Source organism: Thunnus maccoyii, chromosome 4 (assembly GCF_910596095.1).
Source record: "Thunnus maccoyii chromosome 4, fThuMac1.1, whole genome shotgun sequence".
NCBI classification, from domain to species: domain Eukaryota; kingdom Metazoa; phylum Chordata; class Actinopteri; order Scombriformes; family Scombridae; genus Thunnus; species Thunnus maccoyii.
In genome coordinates this window covers 19,447,712-19,463,150 of record NC_056536.1, presented here as the reverse complement: position 1 = coordinate 19,463,150, position 15,439 = coordinate 19,447,712, and the positions used below count along the sequence as shown (strand labels likewise).

The 15,439-nt window shown below is 42.2% G+C and overlaps 1 protein-coding gene across 1 annotated transcript; it reads right to left on the bottom strand.

The window, feature by feature from the left end:
• Positions 1 to 48: 48 nt before the first annotated feature.
• On the bottom strand, positions 49 to 15,039 carry si:ch211-117c9.5 (sodium- and chloride-dependent creatine transporter 1). The gene is made up of 14 exons (XM_042408729.1): positions 14,333 to 15,039; positions 12,623 to 12,925; positions 9,061 to 9,192; positions 8,595 to 8,928; positions 8,188 to 8,320; positions 6,767 to 6,901; positions 6,516 to 6,619; positions 3,948 to 4,072; positions 3,709 to 3,821; positions 2,276 to 2,416; positions 1,847 to 1,949; positions 1,659 to 1,759; positions 1,409 to 1,579; positions 49 to 1,211 (listed from the first exon to the last, which is right to left on the bottom strand). Exons 1-14 carry the CDS (start codon positions 14,361 to 14,363, stop codon positions 1,083 to 1,085), a joined length of 2,055 nt encoding a protein of 684 aa, XP_042264663.1. The 5' UTR covers positions 14,364 to 15,039; the 3' UTR covers positions 49 to 1,082.
• Positions 15,040 to 15,439: the final 400 nt, after the last annotated feature.

Here is a 15,439-nt window from a genome sequence, read left to right as displayed (position 1 = left end):
AAGGACAAATGAGACCATGTAAATAAAGAGCCATAGAAACACATTGCATCCATCTTCATCTGGTCATTTATTGCTTCTTTCCTGACATGGCATCAAGTCTCTTTCCCCTCCCCACAACCCTGTCTCCTGCTTTTTGCACAATTCAGTCTGAAGTTTCTCTCCTTCCCTCAAGGTGGAAATACTGATCATCATCCCCTCCAAATATTGTTAACACTGATTCACAGATCCTACAATACACTGGATACTTAAGTTAGTTCATAACACACAGTTGGAAGTGGTGATGCATTGTCTCTTTTTGATTATTATTATTATTTTTTTTTACAAATGGAAGTTATTTTTGTACAGTTAATGAAGAGAACACAGTTGGCAGAAAACAATAGCCAAAGGCAATGTCATATGTAGATGAAGACACCACTGCCACGGTCCAACACACACTCCTTGCAGACACATGAGAACGCCCACACACACAAACACGCACACACAAAGATATACAAGCACACTCACGCGCATACATACAGGCACACATGTATATACACACACACTCAGACCATGGCACATCAGCAGCAGATATGAGGTTTCATCGGAATATTTTCAGTTTATGCTCATTCAGCACGAAATAGCATGACGGCTTGGGACGGATGAGGCTGCTGAAACCCTAACGGAGAGGCGAGAAAAAAGGGGAAGATATTGCAACTACACCGGACAACATCACACTCACAGGACGAGACGGGACGGAACAGCACAAAGGCGGGGAGCAGAAAGAGAGGGGAGAGTCAGCGAGGTAGAGTCAGAAAGCAGAGCAGGGGGGGATATCAGCCTGTGATGACTGCATGGGTGTGGGTGTGTGTTTCAGTTCTTTTCCCATCTAATCTTTGGTCCATTTGTCCAGGGGCTTTTTCATAGCTTTAAAACTTTAGAGTGTGTAACTAATCTGCGCTTTGCTCTCACCAGGCAAGTGTAGTGTGTATGCATTTTTTTCATAGTTTGTGTGTTCCTGTGTGTGTGTGTGTGTGTTTTGTGTGTGTGTGTGTACTGATGTTAAAAGGGCGACCTTGGCTCTGTGTTCTGTAGGGCTCAGCTCATCAGATGACACTTTCAAACAGGAGGGTGCTCTTGGTTCCTGCGGGTGGCAGCAGTTTGGCCTCGCTCTCTGGGGCGAGGTACTCCAGGTGATGTCTCCCCCAAACTGGGGTGGTCAGGTGCTGCCACCGCTACGTGGAGAAAAGACAGGGGCAAAAGTTATGTTGAGCTATTTAATGGACAGATGATTCAGCCTTCTCTAATGAGTAACAGATAGGGGAGGGAGGGCAGTATCTAAGGAGACACATTCCTCTTGATTTACTGACAATTACAAACAGAAACAAACACACAAGAGAATGTGTACGAACATGCACCCGGGCATACCAACCTCCCGCAATGATCCTTTGCAGCGCAGTAGCTTGTAGAGAACGGTAACTGGGATACAGAGCATGGAGGATAGGGCCAATGCCCAGCCAAGTGCCTCACCCCACAAGGGGTATGTGTACACTGTGTTGTAGGTCAGGGGCTTGTAGTTCACCACGTGGAACAGGAACACTCCCTATATGCACACAAAAATGTCAGCTGTTTGCAACTAGCAGGACATAACATATAGAAAAAACACACAGAGCAACACTTACCACACAGACAAAAGGTGTGATGTAGGACCAGCACCACTTCATGTAGGGTAGGGGCTGATAGCCAATCATACGAGCTACGTCATCCATGAAACGGTCTGCGCCTGACAGAGATTACATAAAAAGATGTTGAGATAATGTGTTGAATCATGTCGCTGTTTGATGCTGTGAATGCTGAGCTTGTGTCTCACCATAGACCCATGCAATCACCACACACTCCCAGAAGGCCTGCCACAGCAGAGTGATGCCACTGGCAGAGTAGTAGTCAAACAGCTGGAAGACATACATCCCGCCCTGATAGAAACAGAGAGAGCAGTCAGTAACAAGACCATCTTGTTAATACTTTATATGTGACCTATTTCTTCCCAGTTCATTCCTGACAAAAGCCATCAAGTACCCAATCCATGTATTTTTAAGAAAAACTCAAAGAATTTCATGCTTACAAAACTGTCCTGAATAAGCTCATGTAAGTGATTCTGGCTTTTCATCTAGTTTCTGAATGGTTTCATATTCAGCCTATTTGTTGAGCAGTAATCTGACCTCCAAATGATTGTGTATCTGACCTAATTTTGAATAACGCAACCAAATGAAACCTAAAACTCTGAGAATCCTCACTGTACCTCGGTGACCATTGACATGTCGATGAGGAAGCAGATGACGCAGCAGATGGCCGCTACCACCTCTCGCCGCAGGGAGCCCAGGGCAGATTTAGGGGGTAGCATGTCCATGATTCCTGTGATCAAACCCTCTACCCCTACAAACTGGAAAAAAAGAAAAGAGACAGCAGAGAGAACGAGAGAGGGAAACTGTGAGACTGCAAGAGACAATGTCGATCTAAGTCTGAAACATGCTTCTGACTCTGAATGTGCAACTGTGTTCTGCACAAATGTCTACATTTTTATCTAATAACATATTAAATGTGCATGTAACATCAATGGGTTCACTAGGTGACAGTGTTGGATAAACCAAACAAAAATATCCAAAAAACAAACACTAAAAATTGTTTTCAACCCCAGAAAACAAATAAATTTCAGTCTTCCTATGCAAGAATGGATAACAGCTGTGCAGCTATTTTCGCATCATTTCCTAGAAATAGCAGCACATGCACTGCCAATGTGGCCATGGCAGGAAAAAGTGAAAGATGGATGGAGAAGAAATGAGGGAGAGAATGGAAAGTGAGAGTAAATGAATGGACTGGAGAGCAGACAGACGCTCTCTGTGTGAATCAGACAGAAGCTCATTGACAAAATCCCTGAGCTGTAAAACAATGGATGTAGGCACTGGCTCAAACAGACACACAACAAACAGGCTGCTAAGAAATGCAATGCTAAAACTGGAAATGATGAGTCTAGACCATTGGACCCCTAGTGCTCCGTGGTGTAACTGCAAGGGTTCTGTGAAATAATAAAATATATATTTTCAAAAGATCCTATGGCCTTTACAGACATATTGATTTCCTCAAATAGTGACCAGGTCTTTATTGACCTCAACTGCAGAAGGTAATAGGCCTTTATTGAAAGCAGGCTTTTATTAGAGGTAGGCCCTTATTTCTAATTCTCTGTTTGATAAGTATTATTGGTCATATTTTAGTACGAAGCCTTGTTTTGATTCGCTCCTGTTTGCCCTGTTAAAGTTACTGCATTATGCTGTATCTGTTTGAAATTAAAAGCATTTCAGTGGACAGAAACCCTCCATTTCTTAATAACACTTTACTTGATAAACATTTGCAGGTGTGTTGTGGAAAGCAATGTGTTGTGGAAATTGACCTGCAAGGTTCTGCATACAGCACTTGAAATGTAGCTACAAACAAACAAAGAAGGAGAAGAACTGTTTTTCACCGTAGCATTAGCTATATGGAGAAATGGCTAAAGACAGATTAGCTATCTATTCTACATAAAGTGTTAAGAAGTGATACTGAATCAAAATGACAGCAAAAAAATAGAAACAAGTACTACCTTACATTAACATACAGTCCATCTAAGCTAAATGCTTTCTCTGCTGCTTTTCAAAGTAGATATTAACAATCATGCTCAAGCATTGCAGTGAGTATTACCTGGCTGTCCAGGCCAAGTATGAGCAACATAAAGAAGAAAAGTGCTGCCCAGAGCGGCGCCAGAGGCATCAGAGTAACAGCCTTGGGGTAGGCTATAAAGGCCAGGCCTGGACCTGTGCATTAAAAACAGTCAGTCAGAAGCACATAGTATCAAGGACTTACTGCTACTCTTACTGTTAATACTCAGCTCCTTGCACTGTGTTTTAGGCAGCCAAATCGTGGAAAAGCTGTATTCTTACCACTCTCAGCTACCTTACTGATGTCCACGTCTTGCTCTGCAGCCATGAAGCCTAGCACAGAGAAAACCACAAAGCCTGCAAAGAAACTGGTTCCACTGTTAATGAGGGCCAGCACAAACGCATCCCTGCAGAGAAATACAGAGAGAAAGAAAGAGAAACAGAGAGAAATGGAGAAAACACAACACAGAGAATGACATTGGGAGAAAAGTTTGCTTCATAGCATGCTGTAACATGACGCTCACATAAGACACCCAAGACAAATATTGAAAGAGTTGGGCTGGGATGGTAAATAGGGGATCAATAGCAATTTCTCTGAAAGCTTCTGTTGTCTTTGTAGTTGGCATGTGGACAGCAAATAAGGCTATGGCAAGTCTCAAGGTCTGAGGGGAAAAGAGTGAAAGGAAAAAACCTAATGACTACTTGCTACATATAAATACCTCATATTATAATAATACATGCATATAAATAAATAAAAATGTATGAGATCAAATTCTCATTTAAATATTAAGTCAACATCACTATTATCCTGTCTACATAGCAAGGAATGACCTTCTGTTTATCTTGATAAGTCTTACTGGCAACACTGGCCAAGACTCATTTCTGATATGAAGACTGTATAAACAACACCCTGGTATTACACCATGATGGCTATTAAAACACTGTTGCAGCTGCGCTCTGCTACAACCCCCACACGGCCAACCGTCAATAAACTCTATCAATCTGAAAAAGTACTCAGAGGAATGCTTATGGATGTGGATAATAAAAACAAGTGAGAGTCAGTGTTTGGGTTAAGAAAGGAAGTTCATATCAAGACCACAATAATTAAACAAGACTAAAAGTCTACAGCCACACCAGTGGCCCTGGAACGTTGAAATGCTCATCATGGCCAGAAAACAAAATTGTTGGATGGATGAAGAACGGGGACAAACTGACGTGCAAACTTGTAAAATTTTGCATTAAGGTGATGGGGATGTTTCATATAGGCATTTGTCTACTGTACAAAGGTAATTTTAGGACATTTCAGACACAACTTGTCGGGCTCAGCTCTACGTTGTTAGATCTGGCTCAGCTTTCATCAGTCTAAGGTGTGCTTCGACCTCAGGCGTACTTTGGCTCACCTCTGCTTTGAGCTGAATGCTGACATTAGCGTACTATTATGCACATAATGTAATACGTACATGTGCTTATACACAATATGTATAAGCATGTTAAGAAGTAGTGAAAGTTAATGTGCTAATAGTTAACATTTAACATTTTGGCATGCAACATTAGCGTTTTAAAGTTTAACATGTAACGCCTGGCTAAACATTAACTAATGTTAGCACATTAGCATGCTATGTTAGCATTAGTCCAGTGAATGTATCAAAGTTCACGTCAGTCTGTCCAGTGGTTCAAAATACTTTACTCTGGGTCAAAGTCTTGCACCAACATTCGGGCTGACTGACATTGTGATCCCTAAAGCTAGCTGTGTTGCTTATGAGCAACTGAACAAGACCAAAAATGTAGTCTTGAGTCCTAAATGTACCATACATTGGCATCCAAAAGCAGTTTATATACACATCTCACAGTTATTCCTGGGCTAGTCTAAGTATGTGTGAGAAACACAGCTGAGCTGACATACCTCAGAATCTGAACTCATCTTTCAACTTCCAATTAAGGTCAAGGCAGAGAAAATGTCAGATGGCAGGATATTCATGATGTTCCCCCTTCTATGGGCATTCCAAATATGCAAGCAGCAGAGTGCTGAGGTTGACTAAAATTATCCCTCTTACTGTGGTGGAGCTACCTACCTCATAAGGGTCTTAATATGTTTACATATCTCTGTCTGTTTTGGATTAACACATGCAAGCTCATCAACCAGTCTACAAAAACAGCAGCATTGAAACCAGCTGGAGCTAGAAACAAACAATGAAACTCAGGTTTGCATTTCATTAAGGGCCTAATTGACCTTCTATTGTACCAGCAATTTCTACAGCCCTTCAAAAAACCATACTGGAATGTTTTCCTGAAAATAAAGTACAGCTTGTTACATATTCAGGGCTTCAGGACAAAGCTAAGATTTCTCCTGGCAAACTATTCATATCTATTTTGATCAGGGAAATGTGAAATGCGAAATGTGAGTAGTGTGCTTGGAAGTCTTTGGGCCTTCGATCACAATTCCTGGCATACGCATGCATTATGTTCAAGACTAACAGCAGACTTTACAATATGGCCTTCAAAATGCAATGAGGAGAAATGGAATTGACCTTTAGTAACATGCTTCTTTGCATGCACTTAACACCCGTAGTACTTTTGATTATAAGTAATATCTTCTAGTCTCACAAGGAGATTCTACTTCATCTGACAGTTAGTAAAGACATACTGAGGTTTCTTTCTTCCTGTCAGCATGTCTGAAGTGAACGAAAGCCTAATTCTCGTGGAAATATAATTTTTTCTGCCTTGTTTGATAGTACTCAAGTGTACGGTCACGTGCAGCAGTCTGCAGAGTCTGGCTGATGGTGTTTGTGTTGATGTTGGCCTCCTTCCAGTGACAGTGGAGTCTGATTTTTATGTTGTGTTTAAACGTACTGGTAACAGTTGTTATGGAAGCGGTTGTAGCTGCCCAGCGCAGTCAGGGCACCCAGCCCGATGGCATAGGAGAAGAAAATCTGGGTGCCGGCATCAATCCACACCTACCACAAAGGGAAGTAACGTTTCAAAATCTTTTCATCTATGTGTCTTAGATGTCGATTTACAAATCTGTCATATTTTCTTGTCACTACACTACCAAAGACAAATGTACACTGATACTTAAATGCAAGCTTATGCAAACGTTATACCTGTGCTTCACCAAGTTTGGACCAGTCTGGTTTCAGGTAGTACACAATCCCATCTAAAGCTCCAGGTAGAGTGACTCCATGGGCCAAAAGGACAACCAGAACCAGGTAGGGGAACAGAGCTGTGAAGTATACAACCTAGAGAAAGGTGGAAAAGAGAGCTATGAAGTACACTTCTAGATACAGTGGAATCAATTTTTAGGATATATTTGAGGGTGGGGAGGTGAAGTTTGAGTGCTATGTGTCAGAACTGACATGAAGTGAAAGTAGAAATCGTCACAGGTTAACCTTTTAAAACATTTAAACTCATCACATTACATGAAGTAAGTACATAAAAAAAGATGTTGTTATATGATGAATTTAACAGGCTAGCTGGAACAGTTTAGTGCTTATCAATGTAGTCCATCAGCTATGGTCAAATGTTTCAATGTAACTGCACCTAAATATGTTTTTAGCACTTTGATTAAGCAATTACCTGCTTTGCAAATACTCATGTCTTAAGTAGAAGCCCATTAGGTCCTTCCTGTAGTAGATGTGTAATGGGCCCTGTCATGTTACTTTGAAGAAAAGGTAGCCTGTAAATGGAAAGCCAGACAATTTGTAAACCTCCTGCAATAGCAGGGGTTTTTGGCAGACCTTTTCAGAAGGTAGTCTTTGTCAAGTTATGCTGAGAAAGCTGCCCCCTGCTACCCAGTAGAAGCATCAAGTCCTAGTTAAATCAGTATGGTAAGAGCAAAGTAGTGAGAAAGCACATATTTGCCTTGATCTAGGGTGAACATGGGCAGAAAAGCCCCTTTCCGGGGAAAGATGGAAAGTTACTAATCGGCTTACAGCTGGCTGGCTGGCTCAATCTCCTTCATTATTGTCCCTTGCTCTATGAGCTTTGGCTACTCTGGAGATACAAGTATGCAAACACAGACATCTATCTCCATATGCTACATAATAAGGATGCATTCATTATGCCAATGTATCACTAGATGGAAGTCACTCTGAACAATGCTTATGTCGATAATAAGGATCCAGGGATCAGTGGAAGATTATAGCCTGACTGACGCATTACACTGCACATATACATTAATACACATGAGAGAAAACAGGAAAAAAAGCAACTACATGAATTAGCAGATATTCAAAGAATACACGTGTGTGCTTATATTTGTGTTCATATGCGTTTCAGTCTAGTCACTGATCCTCTCACTATACGAAAGCTGATTTGGGGTCAAAGGGCAAAACGCTGCAATTATTTAAACCTTCACATGAAACCATGCAAATATTAATCTGCACTCCATGAACCCTCACAGTGGCAAGTAACGTTTCATGTACAGTGTACGTATAAAGCCAAAAGTATTACTCTGCACTCCATAAACCCGAACAGCGGCATGTGACATTAAGCATCATGAAATGTAAAGCAAGAAAATACCTACCTTGCCGGTAGATTTAACTCCCTTCCACATGCAGAAGTAAACAATGACCCAAGTGGCCATGAGACATAGCACCATCTCATAGCTGATGTCACCAGGCTCATGCAGCCCACCAGACAGACGGAGCACTTTACGTCTAGGAGCAAGAACACAGAGGTATGCCCATTAGAAAAGGGAAACAAAAGGTCTCCAAACACACCTGAGCCATAGTCAAAGACAAAGTAAATATGTGGACGACACATATTTACTTTGCAAGTCAAAATAAGCCTTTTATAGGCTTTGTCAAGGCAAATTTTCAATTTAGGAGAAGGTGAAATGCAAATGTAAGCATTTTCAAACTTATAATTTTTCAGACTGCAGACATTCCGCTCAACTTCTCCATGACAATTTCAGGATAAGAGACAACATACTCCCAGAACTCGATGACCGGGGAGCGCATGCCCTCAGCCTCCATGCAGCTGCTGTTGAGGAGAAGCTGGGCTGAGGACAGGTTCAAAGGGGACGTAGAGGAGAGGTTGGAGGGGGTGGCAGCAGGTGATGGCAGAGGAGACTGGGCGGCACTGCGGTTGTGGCAGGAGCGGCGAAAGTCCTGTGTGCAGTTGGGGGTGTTCCAGGGGTGTCCACAGGTGGCCCAGGGCAGCGGGTTGGTGAAGGAGTGGAAGAGAAAGTAAAGGCCCCACACCAGAATCATAATGTAGTAGGTGTTACAGAAGAACACTATTACCATTGAGGCCAAGCCCAAACCTGACAGAAAGAGAGAGAGGAAGGCAGCGGAGGTGTGAAGGGATGGATTTTGCAAAGCAGAGGTGATTAACACATTAACCTGCTTCAAATGTGTTCTAGATGTGTCAGACACACTACCATACTCAGCGGTACCTTTGAAGAGGGGTGCGATGTTCCAGGCAGAGACTCCTCCCTGCTTCATGAACTGTCCCAGTGCAATCTCCAGGAAGAAGACTGGGATGCCCCCAATGAATACTATCAGCAAGTAGGGGATGAGGAACACCCCTGCAATACACATGGACATATTCACAAATTACACGTGGAACATTTGGTGTAAGTGTAAAACAATGATTACCAATGTTCCAAATTAAATAAACAGCAAGGTTTGGATAGCTAGTAGGAATAGATTAGTATTTGAGTGGTTTATGGTCCTATTGGTTACATAACAATGATAATAATGGTATCAAATCAATCAATTCCTTGTTGTCACACTCAAATGTTAACTATGGGATATTTAGTCATAATGTTCCATGCACCAAGGAAACAGAAAGTAGAGATAGTAAAGTAAAAATTAAAGTATTTTTGGGGGCATTTGGTATGTGACAAAGGTCTTGAACCCAATATGTTGCAATTACATGGTAAGAGACTTCATTAAACCCCTAGGTCTCCACAACACCCCATAGTAAGTTAAAGTAATTGCAAAATATAAATTAAATATAAATATATATATAAATAATATAATATAAAAATATAAATTTTATGGTGATTGATCATGGTAAGTTGAATCACACCTTTCAGATTTTATGTTTTGGTGTGTATTCACTGCATTTGTATGCAATAGAGAATAAAGACAAGGTTAAAAATATTAAACATAATACACCACTTTGACAATTGGAAGTTATACTACTGCTACACATAAACAGAAGAAAATATGAGATAAAGGTCATGTTTAAAGTTTTTTTGAAAAAAAGGACACAAGCAGCACAAACACCAGCAACACAGCTGAGAGGAGCAAGAAGTAAAAATGGGCTAAAGAGTGAAAGCCAGGGACAAGGACAGACAAGGCCATAGATAAGAGATGCATTGAAAGACTATGTGGGAGATAACCGTATTGTCTCCCATTCCTCAAGTGTTTCGACATTTTTGGCAAGTATTGTCCTTGAACTTGAACGCTGCATAGTGAGGAGGCAGACAAAGGACTATCAAATGGACACGGCCCAAAGAAAATGGACTCCCGCAGGAGTTATTAGTCCTGATAGAAGTCCTGATAGAGACATCTAGGACTTGTTTCATTTTGATTAGTAGTGTTTAGCCCAGGGCAATTGGTTTGTACACAGTGTTTCCTATAAATAATCTCCTTTGTGATTCTCATACTGTAGCAGAAGCTTGCTGTGATCAGAAACAGAGTAAAAAAAAGATATGAAAAAGGCGGCACGAGGCATTCGACTCAATTGCCATGATTTGAATAGTAATATAACTGGGTGATGCCAGCACAGTGCGCAGAGGGGAGAGAGTCACATGACCAGCTATGACGCAGAGCAGAGAAAGGCAAAGAAGAAAGGAGGGAAAGATAGATAAATCACAGAGGAGGGAGGCAGTAAAACTGGGACAACGCTGTGGTAGAGGAGGTTCAACAAACACAAAAATGACACACCAAGACATCAGCCTGGTCAGCTCTGCAACAGTGCTACTGATTGACAGTTTATGCCTCATTCAGTCCATCATTCTTTATGTCATTCTCTGAGTGCAGAGGGCTGTAGCCTTATAAGGAAACATTCATGAGCATGAGTCTAACAGAGAAAGGGGTGGGAGAGTGAGAGAGACAGAAAAGAGAGAGAGGGAGCGGGAGATGCAATAGGAGGCGTGAATGGAATGAGTAGAGAAAATGCTTTTACTGACATACTCCAACATACTGGCAAAATCATCGAGGACCTGTGTTCTTAATAGGCTTAAGTAAATCCTCTCTAATCATAACTGAACCAGACACATCAGGCCTAGCAGCTGAGTCACAAATAAATAAATAAATGAGATTTGCAAAACATTAATTCCATGCGTTTACAGTACATTAACCTATTGCTGTCTCCAATGGAGTGTGGCCTTGTTTCAATCACAAGCAGGTCAGACTAAGGGCCCCAGCTCTTATCTGATACCTTTGTTGTGTTACAAGGTGTACCCTGGGTTGGTCAAGGACGCAAAATTAAGTACTGTAGCGGATGTGGCTTCCCTGACACTAAGGGGAGGAAAGAAGGGACGGGCACACACAGTCACAGGACGGGTTATTGTGTGACATAGCCATATGCCGCCTTATCAGGGAGCGAGTGGGAGAGAGCACCTTTGTATGCTACATGAGTGCTGGGCAGGAGCACAGGGGGTGGACTGTGTGAGGCAGGCCATTGTTATACGATACCAGAAGGTGGGTATCAGAGCCATGGGTCACAAGACACACACGCACGAGGGAGAGGGAGGGCTGGACTAAGACACACACACAGCCGCACATTCATTTTTTTATTTCAACGAAACACCTCATAAAAAATAGAGGAAGTGGGCAGGGCAGGGATAAGAGTAGTCAAAGGGTGCAGTCAGGGCAGGTTACCATTAGACAGGTTGGCACAGATGAAATAGGAGAGGGTACAAGGAAAGGCATAAAACAATTCAAGTAACCTCACGTGCTAGGAGGATTGCAGCAGGAAAACTGTAGAGCAACTTGTACTAAGTCTGTCTGTTAAGCAACGGGCAGCAATAATAAAGTGAAACCACGTGGGAGAGCATGGTGTTTAAGCTACGTGCTCACAGCCACACAGTCCCTGCTTTGAATCCCTATGCCACTATTATGTCTCACCACGCTGCCTTTCATCGTTCTCTTTCCCTCAGTGTAAATAAATCACAACTGTCAGGAGCATCTGGGTTGATTCAAACTGTTGTAAAAATTGACCTACATAAAATACTTGAACCATTCTTCAATTAGGGAAACTTCTTTTTTGAGGTTTTTTTTTGGAGGAGATGCACCTTTATTTCAGATCTGTTTTTTATTCTGACTTATTAATAATATTATATTATATTTTCAAGATTACGGAAAAAGTAAGAATGCTGTTTGTTTGTTGTTCAGCTCAGAGTTCAACACAATTACACCCATGAAACTAGTTGACTATTTTAGCACTCGAGGCCTGACCTTCTTTTAGTGGATACTGAACTTTCTCACCAACTACCCACCTCCTCCAGGTGACCCTCAGGGATGTATACTCAGCCCCCTTTTGTTCAGGCTGTATTGTATCTCACAGCACGTAGCAAGTCGATTAAGTTTGCAGATGACGCCACCATAACTGGGTGGATTATACACAAATATGTGGCATCATACTGGGATGAGGTCGAGGACCTTGCAGAATGGGGCACTATGTGACTAGTTTGAATGGCGTGTTCATGCATAAAAAGCACTCTAACACAAGATACTTTACTTTAATACAACTCACAGTTTTACTATTATTGAAAATCAAAACCTGTCTACAACCTTTGCTTGTACATAAACACATTATAGTCATGTGTCTTTTTGAAAATATCAGCATTGAGAATCAATCCTAAGTACAGTTAGTACTTCTCAAAACTGATCCAAAGATATTTTAAAGGGATACTCGTCATATGTACATTGTAACTTTGTTCATTAGTTTGCATGCATAACACCAGACAGTTACATTAACTACACAGTGCCACTAAAGCTCACCTCCTCCATTCTTGTAACAAAGGTAAGGAAACCGCCACACGTTGCCCAAGCCAACAGCAAAGCCCACACAGGACATGATGAAGTCCATCTGTCTGGTCCAGGTTTCTCTCTCCACCGCTGGTACTGCTACAGCCCCATTTCCAGTCCCAGCTGTAGCCCCATCCTGGCTCTGCGGTGGGCCAGCCCCTCCACCCTCACCGCACCCTGAGCCAGCTCCAGGCACAGGCACCAGGGGGCGAGCTGACCCCCCTCCCTCCTCCTCAGACAAGGTCCCTGCCTCCATCTGGGGGAGACTGATTTCACCTGGACATGACAAGGTGTACAAGGATCAGATGAGAGTGAATATATAGGCAGAGGAGGGAAGGAGACTTGGAGGAGGACAAATGGAAAGAGATAAGAGAGCAAGAATCTGAATGTCTGAGTGACACTGATGGAATATAAACATTCTTAGCACAGATATATAAACAATATTTAAAAACCACACATGTTTAAAATATACACATTCACAACGCCATGTCACACGTCCGCACTGGAGACACATGAACCACAGTCTCTTGAATGAAAGAGAGAGAGAGACAGAGACTGCGTGTTTTCCATTCATTGCTATGAAGCGTCAATACAGCCTTGGCCAATTATTACAAATCTCCTCTAAGCCGTAACGGGGCTGATCATCATACTATCATACATTCATTAGATTTTTGTGTAAACTGCAATAACACTCTTGGATTTGGGTTAAAATCATGTTGCAGTTAGACTGTCATCAGTCCATGAGCCCTCCCCCGACGTTCATTCTCTCAGTCTCTGTCTCCCAGTCAGAGTGATTAGTGTGCTGCGGTACAACACAGTTGTAGAGAGCCAGTTCATGGTATATCTCAAGCTCCTCTGTCAGTTAAAAGAAACTGATTTTCCCTATTTCTCATAGACAACTGTACGAACAAAAGTAGACACATAAACACAAATAAATACAATCAGTCACTTCATTAGTGCCATTCCTTGGTATCAGTGCCAGCTGCTCTGTTGTGGATGCAAAGCGAGGCAGCTGAATCCAGATCAGAGCAGTTTGAGGGGGTGTGTGTGCACAGAGGAGGGGGAAAAAGTGAGGAAGGTAAGGGATGCAAGTGGCGATGGTGCCACGTACTAAGAGGATACGTGTGGTTTAGAATAATTTGACAAGCGTGAGGAAAAGATGTATGCAGTACGTGTTAATTTGAGGTTCACCAACACAGATCAATCCTCATTTCTTTTCTGTTCTTGGGAAGAAATAGGATCCATCTCAGGAGGATAATCATAAATACACCTAATTTTACAAACAGCATAAGCCATAAAAAGCTAGATAATGATTCTGATACTAACATAAAACTTAACATTTATTTGTTTGTTTGTTTGTTTATTAAGTATCATCTGTATTCATTGACACCTGTCACTGGAGTTCAGCACAACATTTAACTGCTAAATGATTTTAATCAAGTTGAGTAACCTTTAATGTAAAGTGTAAATTGAGATAAATATATCCTTAGATGCATGTATATGAGTTGTGATTAGAAATATAGAGTGAGGCAGGTTAAGTGCTGCTCTTATCCTCAAAGAATAATATCAAAGCTGTGTCTGCTTCCATTCATCAGCATGTGGTTGTTTTAGCTAGTAGTGGCTGAATGATATAGTGAATAATAAAGCATTGTTAAGCAGTGGGAGGTTATGCATCATACTCACCGTGACCGTTCTCTTCCAACTCAGGTGACATATTGTCGGACGGCGGGTTAAAAATATTCTTTTATTAGTTAAAAAGCAGGCTGGCTGTAGGTTTTAGCCAGTGGCTGCTGAAGTTTTATAAATGTGCCTTGCTAACGAGGCACCCAGCGGGCTCAGGGAGGCAGACACAGAGATGTAGCAGCCACGATATGCAGAGCTCCAGTTGTCTTTTTTTTGATTTTCTGAGTTTGTTATATTTCGCCTTCTTGAAATTTAAAAAAACGCAGTTTTTGTGATTATCACACGTTGGAACCCCTCAGCTCAGCCAAGAGATGGAAATTTTTCACAAAGCGCCGCGGTCAGTTCAGCCGTTGACAGAGAGGTGATTCAGAAGCAGTCGACGAAGCACTTGAAGGTAAGCCTGAAGAATCTCATGGATAACAGTTAAATGAAAATGATACTGCGCCTTAAGGTGAAGATTTCTTTTGTTTAAACAGCCAAGTCAGAAGTCCATGAACCTGTACGTGGTGCCGTGGCTCGACAGACGAAGAATGTGATCCGCTCCACGGTCCGTTAGCCGTGACGGACGCTCCCCCCGCCCCCCTCGCGCCGCCGTCTGACGTGATTGGCTGAAGGGACCCAGTGCGGTGCGCACAGCATCAGCAGCAGAGAGAGGAGTCACAAGGATGGGTTTATTACGCGCCAGACGTCCTTGACCTGAAACCAAAAGTAACTGCAAATGAATGGCCAAAGCGCTGTCTGATAGCGTTTTATGTCTCGACGCAGCGGGAACCGAGTAGAGGAGTCCCATCTTTGGGAGCAGGGAACACCAGGTGCACCGAGAAGGCTCCAGGGGTCACACAAGCAAAATTACTGTTGTCTTACAAAGTCTTCGGACTTAAAAAATGATTTTTTTTAATGATTCCTCTCTTCTTCATTCATTTCCCAACTTTCAATGGGGCTAATGTTCTCTCACAAGAATGTTTAGGAACTGTGGTGCCCTCATGATTAGTTAAGATCTGTAGGCTCTATCCTCACCACCCTCCTTCCTACTGGTGACACAACTGTGGCTGAGGGGAAATTTTAAAGTTGTGAAATGTTGCCAAGCACATTTACTCAAGTAGTATA